The sequence below is a fragment of the Pelodiscus sinensis genome, chromosome 24 (assembly GCF_052426305.1).
Source record: "Pelodiscus sinensis isolate ZL-2025 chromosome 24, ASM5242630v1, whole genome shotgun sequence".
In the NCBI taxonomy this organism is placed as follows: Eukaryota; Metazoa; Chordata; order Testudines; family Trionychidae; genus Pelodiscus; species Pelodiscus sinensis.
This window is the reverse complement of record NC_143075.1, coordinates 23,674,506-23,683,709: the sequence shown is the minus strand read 5'-3', so window position 1 is coordinate 23,683,709 and position 9,204 is coordinate 23,674,506. Positions and strand designations below refer to the sequence as shown.

Sequence of the window (9,204 nt, the reverse complement as noted above, 5' to 3'; positions counted from 1 at the left end):
AGAGGCAGGACGGGGACAATGACATGCTGGAGGGGACAGAGCAGAAAGGGGGAAGTGTTGGGGAAGATGGCACAAGGGCTGTGACCCATACAGCACATCACTCCCCAGATTCCTACATCTCCCCATTCAGCAAGTATCTACATAAAGGATGACAACCTACTACTGGTATAGGTTGCTTCCCTAGCTCAAGCAGCAGAGGGCTGGCCAGTGGATCTGATGGCTCTAATTCTGCTCATGAACTATGTGGTGTCAATCTGATGCCATGTGATGGAATTTCATGTTTTTCAGTTTGCTCTTCTATGATGCTAGGAAATTACACATAAAACACATTAAAAGAACAAAATCATAGAATCCTAGAAGATTAGGGCTGGAAGAGACCCCAGAAGATCATCAAGTCCAGCCCCCTGCCCAAGGCAGGACCAATTCGAACTCAATCATCCCAGCCAGGGCTTGGTCAACCCAAGACTTAAAAACCTCTAGGGATGGATATTCCACCCCCTCCCTAGGGAACCATCCCAGTGCTTCCCCACCCGCCTAGGGAAATAGTTTTTCCTAATCTCCAACCTAGACCTCCCCCACTGCAACTTGAGCCCATTGCTCCTTGTTCTGCCATCTGCCCCCACTGAGAACAGCCTCTCTCCATCCTCTTTGGAACCCCCCTTCAGGGAGTTGCAGGCTGCTCTCAAATCCCCCCTCACTCTGCTCTTCTGCAGACTAAACAAGCCCAAATCCCTCAGCCTCTCCCCATAGGTCATGTGCTCCAGCCCCCTCGTCATTTGTATTGCCCTCTGCCGCACTCTCTCCTATTTGTCTCTCTCCAACATCAAGGTTGCAAATTCGAGTGCTTAAAAATTGCCCAAGTAACTCTAATTTGGCTCCCTGGTTCCTATATAATGAGTCAGTCTTTAACTACATGATCACAGATTATTCTTCCAGAGAATTCCTGCCACAGTCAGTGACAAGACGGGGCCCTGTCTGGAGATGAATCAGGGTCGTGCAGTAAAGGAGGCTGTTGTCTGTGCAACCCCTGCAGAATCGGAAGGTGGAGAGTGAACGAGGCAGCGGACTGACGGAAGGGAAAGGAGGGGCTCACGGTGAAGGCAGTTGAATACAGGACCAGGGGTCTGGTTTATAGAAGTTCCAAATACTCATAGCTGGGCCCTTGCTTTGAGCATATAAAGTGGTATATGGCACTAAGTGCCCTGTAAAAATCAGGTCCGAAGTGCCTCAGTTTCCCATTTGTGAAATTGGATTAAAATCTCCTCATCTCCCAGAGTGGTGAAAATGAGCTAGTGACAGAGCAGGGCCCTCCCCGTGGTGAAACAGCTGGTGCACTTAGCAGAAAAGCCCAGGAGGAAATGAATTATTCTGCCTTCTAAGCAGGATGTGAACCATGCACAGTAAATCATAGAATCATAGAACACTAGGACTGGAAGGGACCTCGAGAGGTGATCGAGTCCAGTCCCCTGCCCTCACGGCAGGACCCAGCACTGTCTAGACCATCCCCGATAAACATTTATCCGACCTGCTCTTAAATATCCCCACAGATGGGGATTCCACAACCTCCCTGGGCAATTTATTCCAGTGTTTGGCCACCCTGAGAGTTAGGAACTTTTTCCTAATGTCCAACCTAAACCTCCATTGCTGCAGTTTAAGCCCCTTGCTTCTTGTTCTGTCCTCAGAGGCCAAGATGAACAAGTTTTCTCCCTCCTCCTTATGACACCCTTTTACATATCTAAATACTGAGTAGTGTGGCCTGAACGTAGTATGGGGGAGCGTGAGAATGACGTGCAGCCAGATTCCCTGGAGGTGTCATCAGCCAGGGCCATCCCCGTTCCATGCTCTCGGATCCAGCGTGACTTCCTACGGTGTCCACTGTGGCCATGGCCACACATGCGTGGCAAGTACTGAGCTGATCAGACTAGTGCAGGACAATCACACGCGGTGCATAGAGACCAGGGGAAGGAATCTCTGGTATTGGCCCAACGCCCATTGGTGAGGGAGACACGTCCGAGCCGCACTAAACTGCTTCTGCAACGTGCAACAAGAGGATCTGTGCTTGGAGAGAAGAAAGGAGCCAGTGAGACCCCCCCAAATCCCAGGCAGGCTCTGTATGTGGGGGCGGCTGTGTTGGGGGTGTCTCTGTATGAGGAGAGCCCCGTGTGGAGTGCTTGGGCAGAGGGTTTAACAGGCCGGAGTGGCCCTGCCTGTGCTCCGTCCTCCCATCCTGCTCCACCCCTTCCCCAAGGCCGAATGCCCCGTTGGGGGCATGAGGGATTACATGCACCCCAAAGGCTGTGGGCGGGAGGGGTGACCACCCACCAGCAGGGCCTGGCTCCCCAGCAGGGATCCAGCCCCCCTGCACTCACTGGCAGTGGCGGGCGAAGCAGAGCAAGATGGCCCTGGATCGCTCTGCTCTCCCAGTGTGTCGCTCCGGGGGCAGGACCCGGCCACACTCACCGGCAGGAAGCAGAGTGACATGGCCATGGAGCAAAGTGAGCTGGGGCCACCTTGCTCTGCATCTCCCCCCCCACACCAGCGCCAGAACCCTAGCCCCGCTAGTCCCCCCGGCCATCTTGGGTAGGGGAAGAGGCAGGGAGAGCAGCAGTTTGGCAGCAAAGGACCTGGGGATGACAGGGGATGAGAAGCTGGAGATGAGTCAACAGTGCGACCTGGTAGCCAAGAAGGCTAACGGCAGATTGGGGGGCATTAGGAGGGGCACTTCCGGGAGATCCAAGGAAGTGATTGTTCCCCATGTATTCAGCTCTGGTGAGGCCACATCTGGAGTATTGTGTCCAGTTCTGGGCCCCCCACTACAGAAAGAATGTGGACGCATTGGAGAGGGGGCTGGAACACAAGACCTATGGGTAGAGACTGAGGGTACGTCTACACTACAGCGCTAGTTCGAACTAACTTAGTTCGAATTAGTTAATTCGAACTAAGCTAGTTCGAACTAGCGCATCTAGAACTAAAAACTAGTTCGAACTAGCGTTTTGCTAGTTCGAACTAGCGCGTCCACACTGATTGGACGCAGGGGGGCATTTAAGGGCAGCTGAAACCGGTTCTGGCAGGGCATCAGGTCAGCAGTTGCTTTGTGTGGCTGCTGTCTGAGGCTATCTGAGGCTCGTGCTTAAAGGGACCCCCCCTGGACAGCCGGTTCTCAGCTTTTCCTGCTTGCTTGCCAACCTCGCCGAGGGACAGCAAAGCGTCGGTCTCTGTGCCCGTCTGTGTCGGTGCTTCCCTTCGGGGGGGACCGCCGCAGGTGGCAACATGGAGCCACGGCTCGCCCTGCACCTTCTGGTGCACGTTCTGGACTTGCTGCTGCAAGCCTGCCACCAATGGCTCGAGGCTGCCTGGCACCACCTGGGGAACGTCAGCCCCCTGCCTCTCCGCCTGGCCGCCCTGGGGGCCGTGGAGGAGCCGCGGCGGCGCCCCGGCACCGGCGTGCCCCGCCGCATCTGGCGTCTGGACACCAGCAGCGACTGGTGGGACCGCATCGTCCTGGAGCACTGGGACGACCGACAGTGGACCCAGAACTTTAGGATGAGGAGGGACACCTTCCTGGAGCTCTGCGAGTGGCTCGCCCCTGCCCTGCAAAGAAGGGACACTCGCATGAGGCCCGCCATCCCCCTCCAGAAGCGGGTGGCCATCGCCCTCTGGAAGCTCTCCACGCCGGACAGCTACCGATCCGTCGGGAACCAGTTCGGCGTGGGGAGATCCACTGTCGGAGCAGTGCTCATGCAGGTACGGCGCTCGTCGGCCACCGAGCCGGGGGGGGAGGGGGGCTGCGAGGAGGGGATGGGCCGCCCCAGGGACAAAGGGGGGGGCGGGAGGAGGCGAAAGCGCCCCGCACCGGAGGGGTCGGGCTGTCCCGGCCGTACTACACGCCGCCAGGGGGGTTGCTTCCGGGAGTGGGGCGCGGGGCACTGCCAGGGCACGCACGCTCCCAGCCACCCGGGCGCCCCACTGATTGACGCTTTGCTGTGTCTCTCTCCGCAGGTGGTCAAGGCCATCAACCGGGTGCTGCTCCGCAGGGTGGTCCGCCTCGCCGACCCGGATGCCGTCATCCGGGGATTCGGCGCCCTCGGCTTCCCCAACTGCGGGGGGGCCATCGACGGGACGCACATCCCCATCCGTGCCCCGGAACACCAGGCGTCCCGGTACGTGAACCGCAAGGGGTACTTCTCCGTCATCCTGCAGGCCGTGTGTGACCACCGGGGACAGTTGACGGACATAAATGTGGGCTGGTCCGGCAAAGCACACGACGCCCGGGTGTACCGGAACTCCTCCGTGTGCCAGCGGCTGCAGGACGGGACCTTCTTCCCCGACCGCCACATCAGGGTCGGGGACGTGGACATGCCCGTCTGCCTGGTGGGGGATGCCGCCTACCCACTGCAGCCCTGGCTCATGAAGCCCTACACGGGACACCTCAATCCCTCCCGCCAGGCCTTCAATAACAGGCTGAGCAGGGCCCGCATCGTGGTGGAGGGGGCCTTCGGGCGACTGAAAGCCCGCTTTCGATGCCTCCTCACCCGTCTGGACCTGGCCGAGCACAACATCCCTCCCGTGGTGGCGGCATGTTGTGTGCTCCACAATTTGTGTGAGCGGAAGGGGGAGGCTTTCTTGCCAGCCTGGATGGCTGAGGCTGACCGCATGGCTGGACACTACGGTCAGCCCCGCACCGCCGCCGTCCGGGAAGCCCAGCGGGGGGCCATCCGGATCCGGGAAGCCCTGCGGGAGAGCTTCCAGGTGGAGGAGGAGGAGGACTGACCTCTCCCTGCATGCCCCACCGGGGCCTTCTTCCACCCTACCCCCCCCCCTTCCCCTTTCCCCTCCCTATCTACTGTACAATAAAGACACCTGTTTTTCAAACAAAAACGTCTGTTTATTTCAGAGAACTGGGGTGGGGGAGGGAGGAATGAAGGTGGGAGAAGGGAGGGGGAAACCTGGGACGAGGGAGCTGGAAGGGGAGGGGAGGGAAGGGAGGAAGGGAAAGGAAAGCTCAGGGGTGGGAGTCTGGGTGCCTCTCCCGTCTCGCCACACTGCGGGTCCGGGGGCGTCGGTGGGGAATGGTTGTGGAGGGGGGGGCAGAGAGGACAGGGGGTGTGGAGGAAGCAGGAGCGGAAGCAGGAGCGGAAGCAGGAGGAGCAGGAGGAGCAGGGGGAGCAGGGGGAGCAAGAGGGGGAGCAAGAGGGGGAGCAGGGGGAGCAAGAGGGGGAGCAAGAGGGGGAGCAGGGGGAGGAGGAAATGGAAAGCGGTCTAGCAGGCTCTGGAGGTGGCCTCGCAGGGCACGGCCCTGCTCCTCCAGGGCCTCCAGACTCCTCTGGCGCAGCCTGAGGTCCTCCTGGACCCAGTGGTCCTGGAGACGGAGCTGTCGGTCCAGGAACCGGAGATGCCGCCTCTGGTAGTCCTCCTGGTTCCTGGCTGTCCTGCTTGCCCGGGCGCGGGCGGCTGCTGCAGGCGGTGTGGTGCGCCCTGCAGTCCCCGGTGCTGCAGCTGTGGTGCAAGAAGACCAGCGGTCAATTACCCCAGGGGCCCAGGTGTGTGAAACCCAGCTCCCCTCTGCAAGGCCAGGGCCCCTGCAGGATCCCCAGCTGCTGCTCCGTAGTGGGCAAGGCCCAGGCGCACGGTCCCGGGGCTCCCTCTCGCCCCAGCCCCCCGTACACATAAGGGGAACACGAGGGTACTCACAGGTGGACGCCTCCCCGGCCTCTGATGATGCAGGCGAGCGGCTCTGTGGGGTGCCTCGGGGGTCCCGGGTCCTGGGAAGGCTGGCGGCAGGCTCCTGGCTCTCAGAGCCCTCTTCCTCCTCCTCGGTGTCCAGGAGCGGTCCCTCTGCCCCGGGGTCAATCACGTCCCGGGGGGCAGGGACGGCATGAGGCCCCAGGATGCGGTCCAGGGCATGGAAGTGGGGGCAGGCCTCCGGGTCAGCCCCTGGCAGGCAGGCCCGGGAGTAGGACTGCCGCAAGTCTTTAATCTTGCAGCGCACCTGCTCCCGGCTGCGCTGGTGGCCCCTGGCGGCCAGGCTGGCAGCCATGCGTCCATAGACGGCCGCGTTCCGGTGGCTAGTGCGGAGATCGTGGACATTGGAGGCTTCCCCCCAAACCTCGATGAGGTCCACGATCTCCGCACTTGACCAGGCGGGCGCCCGCCTTTTGCGCCCCCGGGCAGGCTCCCGGGAGCCGCCAGGCTGGTCGTGGGGAGCAGTGGAGGGCTGGGAGCCCTCGGATGGCTGGCTCATCCTGTGGCAGGTGCAGGCTGTGCAGGCACGGGTGCTGGCAGCCTTGCAACTGGCACAAAGTGAGTAGCCAGCCCGTGGCCCTTTAAGGGCTCCGGGGCCGGGAGGGGGGCAATAGAGTTTCCCTGGTGTTGGCCAGAGTGGCCACCAGGGAAACCTGGGAAGCCTTAGCCTCCCACTAGTTCGAACTAAAGGGCTACACAGCCCTTAGTTCGAACTAGCTAGTTCGAACTAGGCGTTAGTCCTCGTAAAATGAGGTTTACCTAGTTCGAACTAAGCGCTCCGTTAGTTCGAATTAAGTTCGAACTAACGGAGCGCTAGTGTAGCGCATAGGAAAGTTAGTTCGAACTAACGTCCGTTAGTTCGAACTAACTTTCTAGTGTAGACATACCCTGAGGGATTTGGGTCTGTTTAGTCTGTAGAAGAGAAGAGTGAGGGGGGATTTGAGAGCAGCCTGCAACTTCCTGAAGGGGGTTCCAAAGAGGCTGGAGAGAGGCTGTTCTCTGTAGTGACAGATGGCAGAACAAGGAGCAATGGGCTCAAGTTGCGGTGGGGGAGGTCTAGGTTGGATGTTAGGGAAAACTATTTCCCTAGGCGGGTGGGGAAGCGCTGGGCTGGGTTCCCTGGGGAGGGGGTGGAATCTCCATCCCTAGGGGTATTTAAGTCCCAGCTTAACCAAGCCCTGTCTGGGATGGTTTAGTTGGGTTGGTCCTGCTTTGGGCCGGGGGCTGGACTCAGTGACTCCTGAGGTGTCTGTCCACCCTGGGGATCTGTGGTTCTATGAGAGGGCAAAGGAGGGGCCAGGAGAGGCAGGAACTGGGGCGCAGAGGTGTTGCCCCAACCCTTCCCCAGGGTGGGGGCGGGCGCATAGCCACCGGGTCACCCTCTCATTGGGTCACTTGCTCATCAGCTACCTCTGCCTGAGGCCCTTCCACCTGCAGCTGTTTGTCTCTCCCTCTCCCTCCTTTCCTCTCCCGCACTCCCCCGCCCCACCCCGTCTCCAGAGGTCCCGGACCGGGAGGCAGTGGAGGGACATGGAGTGTGTGGGCGGTGGGGGCTGTGCGGGGCAGGGGCGGAGGAGAGGAGGATGCTGCAGCGACAGGCAGGGGAGTCCTGTGGGGGAGGACAGTGGAGGAAGGAGGGACGCAGCAGGCAGAGGCCTCCGGGGGGTAGTAGGAAAAGAGGGACGCGGTGAGCAGCGGGGATGGGGGCTGAGAGGAGGGGGCAGAGTGGGGGAGGGGTGGGGCCCGGGGCCTCGGAGGTGTGTGGACGGAACAGGGAGCCCCGGGGAAGTGTCACCAGCTGCCCACACCTCAGTGAGGGGACTTCCCGGGAGTTTACAAACGAAGAGACGTTTTCAGCTGCCTGAGGAACCAGGGGTGGGGGCAGCCGATCACTCTCCGAGCCTGGCGGGTCCGTGCACACGGGGCGAGTGCTGGGAGCCATGGAAGGCAGCGCGGGGGGCGGGAGAGGAGGGCCTGGCCCCGGGAGGGCTGCAGGCCAGGTAAGGGGGTGACATGGGCTGTCTGGAGCTCAGCGCCGTGCGCACAGGCCCACTCTGGGCAGCCCAGCTGGGGGATTCCAAGGCAAGAGACTCCAGCTCTCCGAGGCCTTTCCACGTCCCCCAGTTCACCTTGAAGAGCGACATTCCAGGGCCCTCAAACGTTTTCACGGGACCCCCCCGACGGCAGCTCAGAACACGAAAGGTGCGTCAGTGCCTCGTGACCGCCAGCGCTCAGCCTCCCGCGGGATTGCTCCAGGTCTGTGCTAGGTCTCTGCCTGCAGAGACGCAGGATTTGGGCGTTTGTTCTCTGGGAACAGAGCCGGAGCCAGGAATTCTCATTGCTCTTTCTCCTGTTCCACCCAGCTCACGATACGGGAGGTAGCAACAATCTCGTCACACTGCCCATGAGCTCTGATCCCCGGACAGCGGAAAGGTCCCCAATAAATCCAAGACTGGTTACCCCTCTGCTTTCAGACAGAGCCGCGGGTCCGGTGGTAGCCATAGAACCACAGCATCCCAGGGCTGGAAGAGAGAGAACTCAGGTGTCATTGGGTCCAGGCCTCCCCACCTCCCCCGCTCACGGCAGGACCCACCCAACTCAACCATCCCAGCCAGGGTTTTAGCCAGCCGGGACTTAAACACCCCTAGGGATGGAGATTCCCGCCCCCCCAGGAACCCAGCCCAGTGCTCCACCCCCCAGCTAGGGACAGGCCCAGCCAAAGGGTTTGCAGGGCCCAAGGCAGGACACTGGAAACGGGGCCCCGGGCCTGGCCAGTGGGTGGTGAATATTCAGCAGCATGGTGCCCCAAAGCACAAGGCCCAAGGCAATAGCCTTGCTCACCTCGTCCTAGGGACGGTCCTGCCTAGGGAAATCGTTTCTCCTAATATCCAACCCAGACCTCCCCCCCTGCCACTTGAGCCCATTGCTCCTCAGTCTGTATCCTCACCACTGAGGACAGCCTCTCACCAGCATCTTTGGAACCCCCCTTCAGGGAGTTGAAGGCTGCTCTCAAATCCCCCCTCACTCTTCTCTTCTGCAGACTAAACAAACCTAAACCCCTCAGCCTCTCCCCATAGGTCATGTGCTCCAGCCCCCTCTTCATTTTGGTTGCCCTCCGCTGGACCCTCTCCAATGCGTCCACTTTCGTTCTGTGGTGGGGGCCCCAGAACTGGACGCAATACTCCAGATGTGGCCTCACCAGAGCTGAATAAAGGGGAATAATCACTTCTCTGGATCTGCTGGCAATGCTCCTCCTAATGCACCTAATCTGCCATTAGCCTTCTTGGCTACAAGACCGCACTGTTGACTCATATCCAGCTTCTCATCCACAGTTTTCTGCTGAACTGCTTCTTATCCAGTGAGTCCCTATCCTGTACCAATGCTTGGGATTCTTCCATCCCCAGGGCAAGACTGTGCACTGTCCTTGTTGAACCTCATCTGATTTCTTGTGGCCCAATCCTC

At 60.2% G+C, this 9,204-nt stretch overlaps 1 protein-coding gene across 1 annotated transcript; it reads right to left on the bottom strand.

The window, feature by feature from the left end:
- Nucleotides 1-4,859: 4,859 nt before the first annotated feature.
- LOC149521726 (uncharacterized) lies at nt 4,860-6,641 on the bottom strand. Its single transcript, XM_089773164.1, has 2 exons — nt 5,692-6,641; nt 4,860-5,496 (listed from the first exon to the last, which is right to left on the bottom strand). The coding sequence occupies exons 1-2, from the start codon at nt 6,239-6,241 to the stop codon at nt 5,003-5,005; spliced, it is 1,044 nt and encodes a 347-aa protein (XP_089629290.1). The 5' UTR covers nt 6,242-6,641; the 3' UTR covers nt 4,860-5,002.
- Between the last annotated feature and the right edge of the window lie 2,563 nt (nt 6,642-9,204).